This window comes from Piliocolobus tephrosceles, chromosome 1 (assembly GCF_002776525.5).
Source record: "Piliocolobus tephrosceles isolate RC106 chromosome 1, ASM277652v3, whole genome shotgun sequence".
Taxonomy (NCBI): Eukaryota; Metazoa; Chordata; class Mammalia; order Primates; family Cercopithecidae; genus Piliocolobus; species Piliocolobus tephrosceles.
In genome coordinates, this window is record NC_045434.1 from 98,395,188 (window position 1) to 98,415,127 (window position 19,940).

Consider the following 19,940-nt stretch of genomic DNA (forward strand, 5'->3'; position numbering starts at 1 on the left):
AAAACCCATGAGTCAAAGAATAAATGAAATGAAATTTGGAGAAAAATTTAGAGTTAAGTGATAATGAGTATCAAATGTGCAATATAGCTAAAGCAGTGTTTAGAGGGAAATTTATAGCTTTAAATTTGTATGTTAGAAAAAAAGAATGTTTGCAAGTCAATAATGCAAGATTCAATCTCAAGAGACCAAAAGAAAAGGAAATAGTAATTCAAATAACGATGATGATGATAATGATGATAACCCAATGAAAGGAGAAAGGAGAAAGTAAAGGTAAGAGCTAACCTCAATAAAATTAAAAGCAAATGTACAATACAGAAAATTAGCAAAGTCAAAAGTAAGTTCATTAAATAAAAGCGTTAAAACGTATATATCTGGTGCTTTGGAGGTGCCAACACCACCTAGAGTCTCTTGCTATCAGCCATAGTTAACCCCACCGTGTTCATTGATATAGCCGTTGACTATGAACCCTTGGACTGTGTCTCCTTGGAGCTGTTTGCAGATAAAATTCCAAAGGTAGCAGAAAACGTTTGTGTTCTGAGCACTGGAGAGAAATGATTTGATTACAAGAGCTCCTGCTCTCACAGGATTATTGTAGAATTTATGTGCCAGGATGTTGACATCACACACCATAATGGCACTGGTGGCAAGTTCATCTAGGGGGTGAAATTTGAAGATGAGAACTTCATCCTGAAGCATACAGGTCTTGGCATCTTATACATGACAAATGCTGGACCCAACACAAATAGTTCCCAGTTTTTCATCTACATTGCAGAGACTGAATGGATGGATGGCAAAAGTGTGGTATTTGGCAAGTTGAAAGGGGGCATGAATATTGTAGACAACATGGAGCCCTTTGGGTCCAGGAATGGCAAGGCCAGCAAGAAGATCACCATTGCTGAGTGTAGACAACTCTAATCTGATATGAATCAAAAGACCCTCATTCCAGAGAAGTTCGTGCCTCAGATTCTAGAGAAAGAAATGCTGCACAGAGAGACCAAGAAGAATCTGAACAGATAGGCTTTGCTGAGTTTCTCCACTAAGTCTATTAATATGAAATCATACCCTTTTTGTCCAGTCACATTTCTACAAGGTTGTCAGTCATGCCTATGAAATGAAGTCTCCATAAAAACCCAAGAGGACTGGGCTTGGAGAGCCTCCAGATAGCTGAACACGTGGAGATCCCTGGCAGGCCGTGTGCCCAGGGAAGGCGTGGAAGCTCCGTGTCCCTTCCTCCATACCTTGCCCTATGTCATCTCTTCATCTGTATTCTTTGTATTATCTCTTATAATAAATCAGCAAACATAAATGTTTCCCTGGTTTGTGTGAGCCACACCAGCAAATTAATTGAACCCAAAGGAGTGGGTTATGGGAACCTCAAGTGGAAGCTGGTTGGTCAGAAGTTCTGGAGGCCCAGACTTACAACTGGTGTGGTGGAGGGGCGGTGTTGGGGACTGAGCCCCCAACCTCTGTGGTCCAACATTGTCTCCAGTTAGTGTGTGAACTGAATTGGAGAACACCCAGCTGGTGTCCACTGTAGAATCCACTATTCAGTTTGTTGTGAGGAGAAATCCACCTCCCTGCATTTGGTCATGGAAGTCTTGTATGTTGATGATTGTTGTTATTTTGATGTGGGAGCAGAGGAAAAACGTGGTTGGAGAGGTCTGTTCAAAACAACAAACATTCACATTTGTACCCATCTCTTTTTTTTTTTTTTTTTTTTTTTTTACTTTAAGTTCTGGGATACATGTGCAAAATGTGCAGGTTTGTTACATAGGTATACAGGTGCCATGGTGGTTTGCTGGACCTATCAACCTGTCATCTAGGTTTTCAGCCCCACGTGCATTAGGTATTTGTCCTAATGCTCTCTCTCCCCTTGGTCCTAACCCACTAACAGGACCTGGTGTGTGATATTTCCCTCCCTGTGCCTATGTGTTCTCATTGTTCAACTCCCACTTTGAGCGAGAACACGTGGTATTTGGTTTTCTGTTCCTGTGTTAGTTTGCTGAGAATGATGGCTTCCAGCTTCATCCATGTCCCTGCAAACTCAGGAACAAAAAAAAAAAGGATTCCATAATTACCTCTTTTAATCAACATTGTACTGGAGGTCATGGCTAGTTCAAAAAAACAAGGAAAATAGCCAAATGGAATAAAAATTAGAAATGTATATGTGAGGCTGGGTGTAGTGTTTCATGCCTGTAATCCCAGCACTTTGGGAGGCTCACCTGAGGTCAGGAGTTCGAGACCAGCCTGGCCAACTTAGTGAAACTCCGCCTCTACTAAAAACACAAAAATTAGCTGGGTGGGTGGCAGGCACCTGAAATCCCAGCTACTCAGGAGGCTGACGCAAGAGAATTGCTTGAATCTGGGAAGCAGAGGTTGCAGTGAGCCAAGATGGCATCATTGCACTCCAGCCTGGGCAACAAGAGCAAAACTCTGTCTCAAGAAAAAAAAAAGAAAGAAAAGAAAAAAAGAAAAAAATGAATATGTGAAACTGTCATTATTCACAAACTATATACCTGTGTATATAGGAAACCCAGAGAAATATATGAAAAACTACTTGAGTGTAGGAATCAGTTTGGCAAAATTGCTAGGTATAAGGTCAATATAGAAAAATCATTTTTATTTCTATATGTTAGTACAAACAGATAGAAAATGAAATTTTGAAAACAATACTAATTACAGCAGCACAAAAAAATTAAAATATATAGAAACAATTTCAACAAGCAATATTTAAGACCTATACACCTATTGCAACAAAAGATTTCTGAGAAAAAATTAAAGAGCTAAATAAGCAGAAGAATATAGCATGGTTTTTATTGGAAGACTTAATATTGCTAAGATGTCGATTCTTCCTAAATTAATGTATAGATTCAATAGAATTCCAATAAAAATTATTGCAGGTTATTTTTATAGAAATTAACAAGTTGATTCTAAAACTTAAGTGAAAATGTAAAAACATAGAATAGCCAAGGCAATCTTGAAGAAGAACAAAGCTAGGTTTTCATTACCTAATATTGAGATGTATTGTAAAACTTCAGAAATTAAGATAGCATTCCGTATTGCAAGGATTGAAAAGTAGTTGATGGAATATAATACTCTAGAAATAGACCCTGTATGTGGGAAAAAACACTAACTGTTTTTCCTCTGGTTTCACACCACATCAACACAGAAGTGACCAATGTGTGGGGAGTTTTCCCACGCACCAAGCAAGCAATCAGTTCTTCAGTGGACACCAACTGGATGTCCTCTAATTCAGTTCAATTCTGACACTATCTACCTGTAGATATCTACCAGATACCAATTGCAAGCTCCAGCATTGTTTTACCTGTGCTTCTGACCAACTGGTTATAAACTGGGTTTCCCATTATTCCCTTCTTGGGTTCAATTAATTTGCTAGATGGCTCACAGAACTCAGGGAAACACTTACATTTACTGGATTATCACAAAGGGTACATATGAAGAGATGCATAGGGCAAGGTGTAGGGGAAGGGATACAAAGTTTCCGTGCCCTCCCAGGGCATGCCACCCTCCAGGAACCTCCACATGTTTAGCTCTCTGAACCTTATTCTTTGGGTTCTTATGGGGGCCTCAATAAGTGGGAATGATTGACCACTGGCCATCAGTGATCAGCTTAACCTTCAATCCCTCTCCTTTTCCTAGAGGTTGGGAATGGGCTCAGAGTCCAATATTCCAAACCTGCCTTGGTCTTTCTGGTGACGGGCCCCTGTGCCGAAGCTACCTACCGCCTGCTAGCCGTCAGTCACTTCATTAGCCTAAAAAAACACATCACTTTGGAATTTCTAAAACTTTTAGGAGTTGTATGTTAGGAAAGGAGGTTGAAAAACAAATATATATTTCACAATATCACACAAACCAACACATATTTGATGTTTTCAATAAATGGTGCTGGGTCAAATTGATATCTATAAGAAAAAAAACCTTGATATCTCCCTCATATCACATACAAAAATTAATTTAAAATAAATCATAAATTTAAATATGAAAGCTAAACCTATAAAGCTTCTAGAAAAACGCACAAGAGAATATCTTCTACATCATGAGATAGACAAATGTTTCCTTTTTTATTTTTACATTTTAATCTATTTTTGTGTTTATTTTGAGACCAGATTATGAGACTGGCTAATTTTTGCATTTTTGGTAGAGATGGGGTTTCACCATGTTGCCAAGGCTTGTCTTGAACTCCCGGGCTCAAGTGATCCACCCACCTTGGTCTCTCAAAGTGCTGAGATTACAGACATGAGCCACTGCAGCCAGCCAACAAATGTTTCTTTTTTTTATTTTTATTTTTTATTTTTTTTGAGACGGAGTCTTGCTCTGTCACCCAGGCTGGAGTGCAGTGGCCAGATCTCCGCTCACTGCAAGCTCCGCCTCCTGGGTTTACGCCATTCTCCTGCCTCAGCCTCCCAAGTAGCTGGGACTACAGGCGCCCGCCACCTCGCCCGGCTAGTTTTTTGTATTTTTTAGTAGAGACGGGGTTTCACCGTGTTAGCCAGGATGGTCTCGATCTCCTGACCTCATGATCCGCCTGTCTCGGCCTCCCAAATTGCTGGGATTACAGGCTTGAGCCACTGCGCCCGGCCTAACAAATGTTTCTTTAACAGGACAAAAAAAAAAAAAAAAAAAATCACTAACCATGAAAGAACATTGATAAATTGGACTTCACTAAAACTTAGAACTTCTATTTGGTGAAAGACAACATTGAGAGATTGAAAAAGCAAGCCACAGACTGGGAGAAAATGTTTGCAACACATATATTTGAAAAAGGGCTCATATCCAGAATATATAAAGAATTCCATCAATAATAGACTGATGACAATAATCAATAATAGACTGCAAATCAGTAACACACTGTTGACAATAACCACAAAAAAAGCAACAGACTTGGGGAGGCATTTTATGAAAGAGAATATCCAATATCCAATAAGCATGCAAAAGGGTGCCCAACATCATTAGTTATCAGAGAACAATGAGATTACGCATTCTCACCAAAATAGCTAACATTTAAAGGTCTGAAGGTTGGGCGAAGCAGCTCAAGCCTGTAATCCCAGCACTTTGAGAGGCCGAGGTGGGAGGATCGTTTGAGGCCAGGAGTTGGAGGCCAGCCTGGCCAACATGGTGAAACCTCATCTCAAAAAAAAAAAATTAGTTGGGCGTGGCAGTGCACACCTGTAATCCCAGCTACTTGGGAGGCTGAGGCAGAAGAATCACTTAAATCTGAGAGGTGGAGGTTGCAGTGAGCCAAGATCACACCATAGAACCCCAGCCTGGGCAACAAGAGTGAAACTCTGTCTCATAAAAAAAAAAAAGAAAGAAAATCTGGTGTTTATATCCACTAAAAATATGTACAAGAGTGTTAATAATGGCTTCAGTCATAATAATTCAAAATGAGAAAAAACCCAAATGTCTATCACAATTGGATGAGCAAATAAATCATGTTATAGTCTTATGGAATATTACACAGCAATGAAAAAGAAAAGCTACTTTTCCTGGCAATAAAGTGGATGGATCTCACCACAATGATGAGTATTAAGGAAGCCAGACTCCAAAGAGTCATAGTGAATTATTTCATTGATATAAAGTTTAAAATCAGGAAAAACTAATCTATGGTGAGGGAGGTTAGAATGTGGTTACCCTTGCGGGAGGGCAGTTATCAACTTGAAGGAGCAAAAAGGAACAACAGGGTGCTAGAAATGTGTTACATCTTGATATGGGTAGTGTGAATATGTTCTTACGCATATAAAATTTCATGAAGTTGTTGATTTAAACTTTGTGCACACAGTTGTGAGTTATACCTCCATTAAAAAAACAGAAAAGGAGTAATGACTACCTCTCACTGCAGTGTTCTGACCATTAAACTAAGATGTACTTTGATAAAAGCAAAGTATGACCTGCCATTGTGGAAACATTACCATAGCAAGTGAATTTGTAGATTTCCTCACTCATCTCAGCTAAACCCAACTCTTAGCTAAATATCAGAAAAGCCTGGGAGGCAGGGTAGTGAGCCATGACTGCACCACTGCACTCCAGCCTGGGTGACAGAGAAAGACCCTGTCTCGAAAAAAAAAAAAAAGTGAAAAGGGAAGATAGACCTAAAACAGCCAACTGAAATGCATTATGGAATGTGCTATGGATGTGTGCCCAGGATGTAAGGCAAGCATAAGGAAAGCAGGTTTTCCGCTGTCCTGCAGAAGTAGGAGTGGCTGCCCTGAGGAGGTGGGTGGGAGCTGCCATTGAAAGAAAAAGCCAAGGCCTGCCTGGTGGATGCAGAAAGGAACAGGGAAGCGGGTTATTGTGGACACAGCAGTAGCATGTTTAGGGGAACACACAACACATGTGTGGCTTATGGGTCTGGTAAAGACAGAGCAGGTTTGGAGAGTGGGGTGATGGAACATGAGTTTAATTTTTAGGTGTTTTGTGGTGGTTTTATTTTATTTTTATCTTTTATAAAATTGTGAGAGGTAGCACAAATATTAAAAGGTACTTAAATATAAAGGTACTGTATAATGAATAATAACGTAAACTCCCATATAATCCACCAGTAGATCAGAATGTAGAGTGCTACGTAGAAGAAGGTTGTGCTCTGCTATTATAAAACTGAATAGGAATCACACAGGAAAACGGTTAAGTTATTGCCTAGACTTCTTGTTTGTTTGTTTGTTTTTAGATGGAGTTACTCTCTGACACCCAGACTGGAGCGCAGTGGCGCGATCTCGGCTCAATGCAACCTCTGCCTCCCTCGTTCAAGTGATTCTCCTATCTCAGCTTCATGAGTAACTGGTACTACAGGTACCTGCCACCACCCCCAACTAATTTTTTTTTTTTTTTTTTTTAAGTAGAGACAGGGTTTTGCTGTATTGGCCAGGCTGGTCTTGAACTCCTGACCTCAAGTGATCCACCCTCCTCAGCCTCCCAAAGTGCTGGCGTGAGCCACCACTCCCAGCCATAGACTTCTAAATACTTAAAGAATGAAGTGTGTGATCTACAGTCCTCATGCTATACTGCCTTTGGGGTTTTTTAAAAAATTATGCCATTATATTTTATTTTTATGTAATATTATATTAGTTTATACACTTAAGACTGGTTTGTCTGCAAATAAAAAGGAGCTAGAGAGAACACCAGGTGTTGTTTTGATTTGTTGGTTTGATTTTTTAACTGGAAGAAAACTGTACTAAAGGTAGAAAGCCCGCAGAAAAGGAGCAGTGAAGAAAGATCAGGGTTGTCTTCGTGGACAGCAGGTCCCAGATGACTTCTGAAAGAAGCTCTGGTGCCCTGAGCACATAGGAAAGTATTGTTCAAGGACAGGGCAAGAGCACTCTTGCCCTCAGCAGAGGCAAATGTGGTCATTTACAGGAGTAGATGAAGTACATTGACACTGGAGAATTGCTGGCAAGGTTGGCAGAATCCCTAACTTGTGCTTCAGTTTTCTTAAAGAAGGAGGTTGTTGGTTTGTGGAGGCTGGGATGGTGGAACAGGGCCTTGAAGAGATGACGAAGGTGTGGAATTCTCCCACCTTTTGGGGAGTAGGAGAAGTTATGAGCCAGAAATGAGGATTCCGAGGACACTGAGAGTCCAGCTGGGGTTGGAGATTATGAATCTGTAGCTGCTCTTTGTTGCTGAATTTTCTCCTGTAGCCCCCAACAGTCCAGTGTGGGAAGAAGGAAGATGGTTGGAATGAGTTTCCATGGACGGCCTGGAAGGGGTGGTGCCGGAGCAGGGGCGCAGAGCAGATAGGGTGAAAAGGCAAGTAGACAAGTCACTATGTCCAGGGTATTGTGACTGATACAAAAAGACCTCAGTTTCTGTACCGGGGGGTACACACACCAGACAGGGGAGACGAAATGCTAGTATGAAAACATAACTTCAACACAAGTTCTCACACATTTAGCGAGGCATAGAGGAGGACCCTACAAGTGAAAATTGTTTAGAGGAAAGAGGCCACAGTCCAGGAAGGCCCCCGGGCCCCTGCCACTGCTGTTGCTACTGCTCAGCAGCCTTGGGGGCCTCTTTCCGGTGGTTAAGAACGGATGAGGTGAACTAGTAACTCTGAAAGGGAGGGTAAAGGGCAGATGGTTAACTCCACTGCAGCCTCAGGAAGAACAGAGGATGGTCAAGGACACAAGTACGGAGGATGGTGAAGGAGACAATCTAATCCAGCAGCAGTGAGTCTCACTCAGCCCTGAGCCCATGTGCAGAGCTCTGAGTCAGCTCAGCTTCCTCCAACCTGGACTTGCCAGTCGGAGGAAAGTGTGGGGCCTGAGCACCTGGGAGAAGGAGCACAGAAGGGTCTCAGAGCAAGTGGAATTTCCACCAGTCAACAAATAGATATTAAGGTTTTCTCAGCTAGGGCTTGTGCTACCAAGCTTGGGGTGAAGGCATCAAAAGATGTACCTGCTAGGGACTGAGCGAATAGAGCCCAGTGAGATTCCAAAAGTACTGGGGCAATCCAGCTTTAGTCAGGGCAAAATCATAAGATAGATAAAGTATCCTACAGGGCCCACATCCCATTTCTTTCTTCCTCTCTATTTAGCTTCATACTGACCATATTAACTCCCTTCGTCAGGTAATGCAACCTGCTTACCTCTGTCAAAACTCACCTAGCCCAAGTCCCACTCTGCGTTAGTTAACCAAATCATCTCATATGTCATACTCTTTCTCCATGATAACAAGTGCATCTGCCTTTCCTGTTTCCCATCCAAACTCCATGCATCCCTGGCTTTTCTGAGCTCTTTCCTCTGCTTCAATTGTCCTCCTACTTTGTACCTACCTCCTAAACTCTTATTTATTCTTCAAGGCCAGTTCTCCAGTGTTCCTACCTAGAAGGAATCTTCATCTTCTTAGCTCCTTTTTTATTCTAATTGTATCTTACCTGTTAATGACATGCAGCATTTCCATCTCCCCTTACAATTGTAATTATACATACCTATTTTCCTCTGTCTGAAAGATTCTTAAGGGTAGAATAGACATCTGTTTCATCTTTGTTTCCCCCACAAAACCTTGCATAGTTCTTGGACCATAATAAGGGCTGGGGAAAGAGTTTATGAATAAGACCTCAAAAGCACCGGTAACAAAAGCAAAATAATCAAACACTATTATAGCAAACTAAAAAAAAATATCATGTACAGTAAAGGAAACAATCCACAGAGTGAAAAAGCAACCTATAGAATAGAAAAAAAATTACAAACTATGAATCCGACAGGCAACTAATATCCAGAATAGACAAGAAATTCAAACATCACAGCAGCAAAATGAACAACCCAAGCAAGGGCTTCATGAATTCATTTAAATTAATTAATTCAACAATGCATCTCACATAACTCCTAATAATGACTCCATTGTCAGAATTTCACGCAGGATACCAGAGAAATCCCAGAGCTGTAATTCCCTTGCCTTTGGCCTCTTGCCAAGCTCCACATTCCCACAATTTCATTTTCCATCTGCAGACCTTCAGAACCAAAAGCCAGTGGCCCTGAAGCAGCATGGAACTCTCATGCACTATTTGGTCCAACCACTTGGGAAAACAGTTTGACAGCATCTGCTAGAGTTACGTACACATACCCCATGATTCTGCCCCTCTGTCTGAAAGAGGGACAGAATAGGCCTGGGCCCTAAAGTTCATTTTGGACCCTAAATTCAGGTTTCAGTTGTCCATTCTGAGGAATGGACATTTACTTGTAAGCTCGCCCCATTCCCTGTAGGGACCTCAGTGTGTGCTAACCTGGCAGACCTCCTGAACATCAGCAGCCATAGCAGCATGAAGGGGTGTGCACCCTGCCTGGTCTGGCTGGTTGGGGTTGGCTCCAGCCTCAAGGAGGCAGTGGGCAGCAGTTGGCTGGGAGAATCAGGTTCAAGACCACCCTGGGCAATATGGGGAAATCCTGTCTCTACAAAAAAAAAGAAAATTAGCCAGGCATGGTGGCGCAAACCTGTAGTTCCAGCTACTAGGGAGGCTGAGGTGGGAGGATGGCTTGAGCCTGAGAGGTCAAGGCTACAGTGAGCCGTGAGCATGCCACTGCATTCCAGTCTGGGCAACAGAACAAGATCTTCTCTTAAAAAATAATAATAGGCTGGGCACAGTGGCATACACCTGGAATCCCAGCACTTTGAGAGGCGGAGGTAGACAGATCACTTGAGGTCAGGAGTTTAAGACCAGCCTGGCCAACATGGTGAAACACTGTCTCCACTAAAAATACAAAAATTAGCCAGGCATGGTGGCATGGACCTGTAGTCCCAGCTACTTAGGAGGCTGAGGGAGGAGAATCACTTGAACCTGGGGAGGCGGAAGGTGCAGTGAGCCGAGTGGTTGCAGTGGTTCAGCAAAAATTATTATACATTTATGCACACATATACATACAGCGAGGACCACTGTACTCCAGCCTGGGCAACAGAGCGAGACTCCATCTCTAAAAAATAATAATAATGATGATATAAAATAAATAAAAATGCATATGATAACCTGAATCATATGAGGGAACATCAGACAAACCCAGATTAAGGAACCCTCCACAAAACAACTGGCTTGTCCTCTTCAAGAATGCAATATCATGAACCATGAAGAAAGGCTAAAGTGTGGTCTAGACTGAACATGAGAAACATAAAAACTGAATGTAATACATGATCTTGATTGCATCTTGGGTCAGCAAAAAATAAATAAATAAAGCATATTCTTGGGACAATTGGTAATATGTACATATGGACAGCATATTTGATGGTATTAATGTGAAATTTACTAAATTTGATAATTGTGCTGTACTAACATGAGAATGTCTTTGTTCATAGAATGTAAGTGCTAAAATATTTAGGAGTAAAGGGACATAATGTCACAGCTTGTTCTCAAGTGGTTCAGCAAAAATTATTTTACATTTATACACACATATACATACAGCTAGAGAAAGAGAAATAAAGTAAATATGATAAAATATTAACTGGTGAATCTAGATGAAAGAAATTCAAGAATCCTTTGAACTACTCTTGCAGCTTCCCTGGAACTTCACAATTATTTCAAACTAAAAAGTTTAAAAATTACATAAACAGAGCAGCTTCAGTCAACTTACGCCAGGCCAGCCCCACAGACCCAGGTTGGAGGAGGAAGCAGCTCAGGAAGACCCAAGTCCATCCCTCCCTGTGCCTAACGAGTCACTCACCAGCTTCACCCTGCAAGGGCCAGCATAGCCAAGCTCAGCTATGGCGCTGAAACCCTGGGAATGGTGGTGGAGGGAGCATCACCCTCTGTCACACAGGCTCATGACCTCAGGGTCATAACCTCAGCTTCTCTGTTACTCTCATCCCCACAGCCAGGCACCAATCCCATCAGTCCTCCTTCAGCTGTCTGAGCTGCTTTCAAGGCGCCTTAGGCCAGGTTCCAGCCTAGCTCTCCTGACCAGAATCCTGGGCCGCTGGGCCCCCCAACCCACCCACAAGAGCCGCAGGCTCCACACCTACCTCCCTGCTCCCTGTTCCTCATCATACTCTGCCCTAGGCTGCCTGCATCCTTACAAATGTTGAGTCCACCTGAGCTTTGACTGTGTCTTCCTGAAGGACACAGGAATGCTCAGGGACTCAGTAACTGAATGGAGTACCTGGGCATGGGACTTTATGGCATATGGGGCTTCTACCCGGCCCTGAACCCACACACTATGCCTCAGTTTCCCCTCTTTGTGCCCAGAGCGTACCCTCCTCTAACTCCACGCTCTCCACTCCTGTGAAGCTCCTGCAGAGTCACTGATCTAAAATGCAGAACCCTGGCTAGGCACAGTGGTTCACACCTGTAATCCCAGCACTTTGGTTGGGGGAGACCAAGGTGGGCAGATCACCTGAGGTCAGAAGTTCAAGACCAGCCTGGCCAACATGGTGAAACCTGGTCTCTAATAAAAACACAAAAATTAGCCAAGTGTGGTGGCATGCGTCTGTAATTTCAGCTATTCGGGAGGCTGAGGCATGAGAATCGCTTGGACCCAGGAGGCAGAGGTTGCAGTGAGCCGAGATCACACCATTGCATTCCAGCCTGGGTGACAGAAGGAAACTCCATCTCAAAAAATAAATAAATAAATAAAAATTAAAAATGAAATAAATAAATTAATTAAATTAAATTAAATGTGGGATCCAGGTTTCAGAGCATGCTGGACCCCAGGACTGGAGAAAGAGGGGAGCAGCCCTCAACCGGGATCCCCGGGAGTAAATGTTAGATGGCTCCATGCCTGGCTGACAGCTTTAGGTTTGCTGTGGAGCTTCCTCATATTGTCTCCTTCTTCTGCCCCAGCCCAACATGTCCCTAATAATTTCCAGACTCCTGTGGCATCTGGGTGGCTGAAGAAGCCAGGGAGATGAAGAACCATGCCATCCAGCCTCTTCCTGGCTGCTGGCCTTGCCCTCCCCTCCTCGGGCTTAGTTTTCCTGCCTCAGGGGTCCATCCGTCTGTCTATGAGCTCCAGAACCAACCACTTCCTTGGGACTGCTTCTCTTCTCTGATGCCACAATTGGAGAATGCAATTTTCTTCATCTTTACAGGCAGCTGGAAGGAGGCTTCTCTCTCCACGACATGGAAAGGTAAATTGAAGCCAGTGGGAAGGAATCTCCTCACCCAAGACTTCCTGGATTGCTGGCAGCAGAGCCAGATGCCCCTCTCACAGACCCCCCAGTGCACCGCCAGCCTGTCCTGTCTGATTTAGACTGTCAGACCTGTCAGGAGCTGCTCGGAGTCAAGTTCCAGATGAATGTGTATGTGGCGCAATCAGGGAGATATGGCTCTGATCTCCCTGGGGGGCACAGCTCCTAGTCCATCATGTGAGTCCCCCGCCCCACGCCAGGCAGGACCTCCTTACCTTTGCCCTGATACCCCTTGAGGAGCAGGAGGAATGTGAGGGTGACCACTTGCCCCAACATTTCCACAGAACAGAAGGGCCAGGCCAGCCCCTCCACCCCCACCAGACGCTGTGCCGTGCACTGGCTCAGCAGTCTCCAGTCAGCAAGAGGACGATGCAGAGCAGAACTGCCTTGCAGCCTGTCCAGCCACAGTTTCCTCAATTAGAGGCTGTTAACACCTGTTGTGAGCTGACAAGGCCACTGAGAAAGCCCCAGCGCCTGAGCTGGTCTGACAGTTCCCACAAGCCAAGTTGGTGAAGCTTACCTCAAGTGGGAGGGTGCTTGAAGTTCACAGTGACTCACAAAGCCAGTTTCAAAACTGCATCCCTTTGTCTGCTTCAGCCCAAGAAATGTTCCAATTCTCTGAATCCTATGTGAAGAGACCCACATGGGGGCCAAACAGCCAGTATCCTCGGCTGTTCCATTCCAACAGACTTTGTGGAGGTGGAGTGGAGAGGGGCTGGAGAAGGAGTGGGCTGAAAAATAGGGCCCTGGATAAGTGGCTAACAGTGTTGAAGGAGAGGAGGAGTAGCTGAGAGAACATAGGAAGAGACTTAAGGGCTGGAAGCACTAGAAAAATCTAACAAACCTGGGGATTCCATGCAAGTTGACACCAAAGTTTAAGCACATGTAAGTTAAATTTGTTTCATAAGAATTTGTTTCGCATAGGGCACGGTGGTTCACGCCTGTAATCCCAGCAGTTTGGGAGGCTGAGGCAGGCAGATCACTTGAGGTCAGGAGATCAAGACTAGCCTGGCCAACATGGTGAATCCCTGTCTCTACTAAAAATAAAGAAATTAGCCAGACTGGGTGGCATGCGCCTGTAATTCCAGTCACTTAGGAGACTGAGGCAGGAGAATCACTTGAGCCCAGGAGGTGGAGGTTGCAGAAAGCCAAGATCACGCCACTGCACTCCAGCCTAGGTGACAGAGCGAGACTTTGTCTCAAAAAAAAAAAAAAAAAGAATGTGTTTTGCTCCACATTTCCAATCTGTATGTCTAGATTCCCTCCCTTCCTCTTTTTCTACTTTTCCATAATAGTCCTCTCTTCCCTCTTTTGCCTTCTCCCAGAAGTGACGTGGGCCTACTTTTGCTGCCTTCACATTCATGCTTGGATGCCACCCTCCAGGAAGCCAGGCAGCTTTGGATCAGCTCAGGCCCCCATGGAGGGGTGGGGACAGTGGCATCTCCCCTCCCCTGGAACACTGTGCTTCAAGGTCAGGCCCCAGGGTTACTGCCTCTTTCTTTCTTCCTTCTGCTTTCCCCTTAATAAATGCTTTCGGTTCCCTTCAAGTCCATTCTTCTCTTTTTCCATCCTTTGGTCCAGTTCCGGCCATCCTGTCTGAACAGGGCAGGGGTCAGCAGACTGACAGCTTCAGCTGCCAAAAGAGGCAACAGTGGTGCTCTGGACAGAGCCCTGGATTTAGAGTCAAAGACTTGGACTTCGAGCTCCCAATCAGCAACTTATAACCTATGGTGATTCTGGCCATGTTGCTGTCTGAGCCTGTAGGGTCATCAATACATCCTCCCCACCTTCACAAGGTAGTTTTCAGGATCAAATTAAAAATGATACTCGAGAACATGCATACCAAAAAACACTGTACATAGATGAGGCTTTTGTGGTTCTGTTTTCATTTTTTTAAGCTCTGAATTGCTTTTTCCAGCTGGTCTAGTGGTTGTCATCTCTTCTTTCCTTTGTCTCCTCCCAAGTCGCAGCCCTCAACCCTGGGGAATTTCCTCAGAGTTGATTGGGCCATGTCCTTAACCTTGAGAAGTGGTGCACAAGACACGATATAACAAAGAAGGGTAAACTTCCTTACATGATAGGTGGAAAACAAGATCCAACTGTTGGAACCCACTAATGAATGTGACTTAGGAGTCAGCCTCTCTAATCCTGACCCCAACACCAGCTGCATCCTTCCCACCAGGCATGTGGATGACCTATCATCCCCTGGAAACTGACCTCGGAGCAGCTGTACCACTTAGTGTGTGTCTGTCTTGAGGTCCCTGACAAACTCTATCACACAATGTCTACTATTTGTAGGCTGATTGCAGTGGCTCATGCCTGTAATCCCAGCACCTTAGGAGGCCAAGGCAGGCAGATCACTTGAGGTTAGGAGTTTGATGTCAGCCTGGCCAACATGGTGAAACCTCATCTCTACTAAAAACACAAAAATTAGCTGGGTGTGGTGGTGCATGCCTATAATCCCAGCTACTCAGGAGGCTGAGGCAGGAGAATCCCTTCAACCTCGGAGGCAGAGATTACAGTGAGCCAAGATCATGCCTCTGCACTCCAGCCTGGGAGACAGAGCAAGACTCTGTCTCAAAAAATAAAAAAGGCTGAGTGCAGTGGCTCATGCCTGTAATCCCAGCACTTTGGGAGGCCAAGGTGGGTGGATTACCTGAGGTTAGGAGTTTGAAACCAGCCTGACTAACATGGTGAAACCCCGTTTCTACTAAAAATACAAAAAATGAGCCTGGTGTGGTGGTGCACGCCTGCAATCCCAGCTACTTGGAAGGCTGAGGCAGGAGAATCACTTGAACCCAGGAGGAGGAGGTTGCAGTGAGCTGAAATCGCGACATTGCATTCCAGCTTGGGCAACAAGAGCAAAAACAAACAAACAAATGAGCAACAACAACAACAACAACAACAACAAAAACTGCTATTTGTTCTACACACTGACCTCCCCAGCCCTGAGCTCTTCAACACAAAGTCTATGCTCTCCTTAGCTTAGTGTTTCCAAGCCTCACCCAGTGCCTGGTTCTTCAGAGTTGATTAGTAGATTTTCAAGTGCTGAAGGAATGAATGAATTCCCTAAGGAAAACATTTCTATTTCCCCTGAGATAGACTAGTTAGCTAAGTCACCATAGACCCTGCCTTCATGGAGTTTGTATCTTGCCCTGCTGAATTTTTGTGTAGAGAACCCTTCTGTGCAACTCAGCCCCTGTAGCACGAGGACCCAAGACCTACAAAATCAATATAAACCAGAGACTCCCTTAGCTATATTTCCCATACATATTCACCCCATCTCTATAAGTCTGGGACAGGGGACTCAGACAGTGCATTTAAAGGTTAGCGGACATCAAAGGTTCATAAACCCCTGCCCTTTCATCTTTCCTTTTCCCAAACCATGCTTTCATCAAGTTTCGGTGAGTCAAGGTCATTCCAGTAAATCCCACTTCTGATGCCAATTACAAATTTCATGGGTCCCCAAGACCACGCATTTCTGAGACAAATTGCAAGTTTGAGGTCCCCAAGACCACCTTCAGGTTTGATAATTAACTAGAATGACTCACAAAACTCACTGGAAGCTGTTTTACTTATGTTTTACTCTAGCCTTCACAAAGAACCCAACTGATCTTATAGGTATAGTCAACCAATCTTGTAAGAATTCAACAAATAACTTCTGCAATATTAGAGTTTATTACAGCCAAAAATACAGATGGAAATGAACCAAGGGAAGAGGTACCTAAGGCAAGGTCCAGGAGAGTCCCAAACGAAGGAACCAGTCACAGCACTTCCAGTTCTCCTCTCCCAGTGGAGCTCTGCAGACAGGGCCTACTTCTCCCAGAAACTATGTGTAACAAAATATGCACAGAGTATTGTTAAGCAGGGAAGCTCTTCCAAGTCTTGATGTCCAGAATTTTTATGGGAGTTTGGTCACATAGACATGGCTGACCACCCATGTGGCTGACCATAGTCTCTGGGCCCTCCAGAAATTGAGTTGATGCTATGTGGCCAAAGCTCCCACCATAGATCACATTATTAGCATTGACAATCCTAACAAGGTCCCCAGCAATGAAGATACTCTTATCAAACAGGACATTTCAAAACTTAGAGACTACTCCCAGGAGCCAAGAACAAAGGTTGGACCTCTCTTTGGAGAAGGTTTATCCTTTACTGCACCACTGGAAAGAGGTTGTTAAAGCTGTCAAAGATGAACTGTTCACAAAGAGGCCAACTGATCTTATAGATATAGTTAACCAATCTTGCAAGAATTCAACAAATAACTTCTATAACACCAGACACTAAATGAGAACTCATTGCCTTTATTTCTAACCATCTGAATATTCTCTGTGTTTCTGTTTGGATTAAACCATAATGGTACTTTTAATAAGCCCAACCTATCTTTTTCTGTCTCTTCTTCTCAGAAGGGCTAGAAAATGACTTTCCCTTCTATGTATATTTATCTTCTGTGGGCTTTCACTTGTTGGAAGAGAAGTAGTCAGTTATTGTTTATTTATTGATTGTGATAACTTTCAGGTTCAGGTTAAAGGTAAGAAATGCAATAGTCTCATAAAGCAGATGGAAGATAGAGCCTCTCAAAACAATTTATGGGACATCAAATAACCCAGAGAACCCACATCCCCAGGAGCAAGGGCTAAAGAGTGCAATACATGCCTTAACTCCTCTCAGAATTTCAACATAACAAGAAATATGTCGTTCCCAGATTCAGTGTGAGAAACAGCTCTGACGATGCAGAGAAACGCAGGCTATCTCTCTGACACTAGCAATGTGGTGGGGGAAATGGAGTCAATCTCTACTTCCCTGTTTTGGAACAAAATGTTTCTACACGAAAAAGGAACGAAAGGGTTTTCCTAAATTGCAAGGGAAATGCACCATAGAATAGCCTCCTATTTAAAGATAACTAAATATAAATTTGTCTTATACATTTGTATCTTTTATTACATTGTATAAATCAGAATCTGATTTAGTATGAAATTATATTCTGAGATTTTTATGTTTGACATATTAGTAGACCAAGTGTTTTGCAATTAAAAAAAAAAAAAACATAATCACTTCTAAGTGCCCTGCCATCTAGTTTGTGAATTTTATCTAGTTTGTGAATTACAAATATAGATAATCAAAATTGGGGTTATAATGATAAAGTCATTTGTGCAAACCAATGTTCTCTTTTAATTTTTTTGTGCTACTTTGACACCTAAAAAGAAATGAATGTGATCAAAGTTTAGTGGTGTAATCAGATAAACTCATGATATGGATTGGCTGTGTCCCCACCAAAATCTCAACTTGAATTGTATCTACCAGAATTCCCACGTGCTGTGGGAGGGACCCAGGGGGAGGTAATTGAATCATAAGGGAGGGTCTTTCCTGTGCTATTCTCGTGATAGTGAATAAGTCTCACGAGATCAGATGGGTTTATCAGGGTTTCCGCTTTGCTTCTTCCTCATTTTCTCTTGCTGCCACCATGTAAAAAGTGCCTTTCACATCCCACCATGATTCTGAGGCCTCCCCAGCCGTGTGGAACTGGAAGTCCAATTAAATTTCTTTTTCTTCCCAGTCTTGGGTATGTCTTTATCAGCAATGTGAAAACAGACCAATACAACTTACAACCAAGTTGTTATTTTAATAATTTGAATATCCATAATTGACCCATGAAATTGTTTTGAAATGGCAAAACTTTACTGTGGAGTATTTTATTCTACATCATGTTGCTGTTTTATTCTATTTCACCTTGCTCTTTATCCCTCATGTAGAATCCTTATCAGTGCTGACAGTTTCCCTGATTCTATGTGTCATTGAATCTACCACACAGGTTGCATGGGCTCACACATTCACATGTGAGATTATAAAAGATGAAGAACCTAAAACTGACTTCCTGTTCCTCTAAGAGTTCCTCTTCTTCTTCCCCTATCCGTGCCCTATCCGACCTCCCTACATGATTTTCATGTGAAGTTCTCTGGGTTTTTCTGGCATACCCTCTCCTGCTAAGAAGTTGCGTCTGGCCAGGTGCAGTGACTCACACCTGTAATCTCAACATTTTGGGAGGCTGAGTTCAAGAATTTAATGGGCAAAAATAAAGAAGTCTGGTAACACCAAGTATTTGAGGGCGTAGGGATCAATTGGATCAATTATATACAGCTGATGGGAGTGTAAATTGGTAAAATTTTGTGGAAATAAATTGGTGTTATCTTATAAAGTAAAATATTTATAAACTCTAATGATCCAGCAATATGACATCTAGTTATATGCCTACATATAAGAGAAAATTTAGCACATACATGCCTGGAGACATATATGATAATGTGTATAGCAGCACTGTTTTTTATTGGAAAAAAACTGGAAACAAAACAAATGACAATGGGAGAGTGGAAAAACAAGATGTGATCTTTTCATACAATGTGAACTCAATAGCACTGAAAATGAATGTGGGACAGCATAGGAGAATAGTAGTTACATAAAGTCATAGGAAAAAAGTAAGCACCAGAAAACAATATACAATATAATACTATTTTTATGTAGTTTAAAAACAAAAATTAAACAACGTATTATTTAGGCATGTGCATGATTGTTAAAAAGTAGTTTAAGCAATAGGACCTTAACCACAAATTGAGATAATGGCAACAACTAAGGAAGAAGGGAGGGATGGAGTGACGTAGAGGAACACAGAGGTAGGTGTAGATTATTAATAACATTCTAGTTGTTGGGTTGTGTCATGATAAGTGTCCACTGCATTGTGAAAGAAAGGAAGGTGGGAGAGAGGTGGACAGGGGGTAGAAGGAGAGAGAGAGAGGGAGCTGACCTAGCTGCCATGCATCTCTGCTGCCTGTTATAACCACAAAGAAAGACCACTAATACCACCTCATCATGAAACCTTTCAGGTAATCATTAGTGTTGTTCGCTCTGATACAATTCTCCTCTTTTGGGGCAGGGTGGGGACATGGACGGCTGCACTTCTCTTTGAAGTTAAACAGGACCATGTGACTTGCTCTGGCCAAGAAGTGTAAGCAGAAAGTATCACTTTCAGGCTGAAGCCTTTAGGAGAAGCAAGGCACCAGTCAACATACTCCTTTCTCCAGCTTCAGTAAATACCTAAAACATGCAGCATTGACTTGGTAATGGGCTTACTGGTGATGAAGAAATTAATATTGAAGGTTGGAAAGATGGCACTCCATGTTATGTAAGAAGTGAAAATGTTAAGAGCATTGCCTTTGGTCACTCAAGAAGTGTGTTATATACCTAGTGCCCTTGAGCTCTAAGGGAAGACATCAGGGAAACAGAATGTAACACTGTGTGTCAGCTGCCTTTGGTAATATATT

The 19,940-nt window shown here is 42.9% G+C and overlaps 1 protein-coding gene across 2 annotated transcripts in view; it reads right to left on the bottom strand.

The window, feature by feature from the left end:
* Nucleotides 1-13,110, bottom strand: part of CD244 (CD244 molecule) — a 33,237-nt gene extending 20,127 nt beyond the window's left edge. For both annotated transcript variants that reach the window (XM_023214267.1, XM_023214266.1), the window contains exon 1: nucleotides 12,840-13,110. In XM_023214267.1, the coding sequence (XP_023070035.1) occupies nucleotides 12,840-12,900 (61 nt within the window). In that variant the 5' untranslated portion in view covers nucleotides 12,901-13,110. The remainder of the gene's footprint in view (nucleotides 1-12,839) is intronic.
* Nucleotides 13,111-19,940: the final 6,830 nt, after the last annotated feature.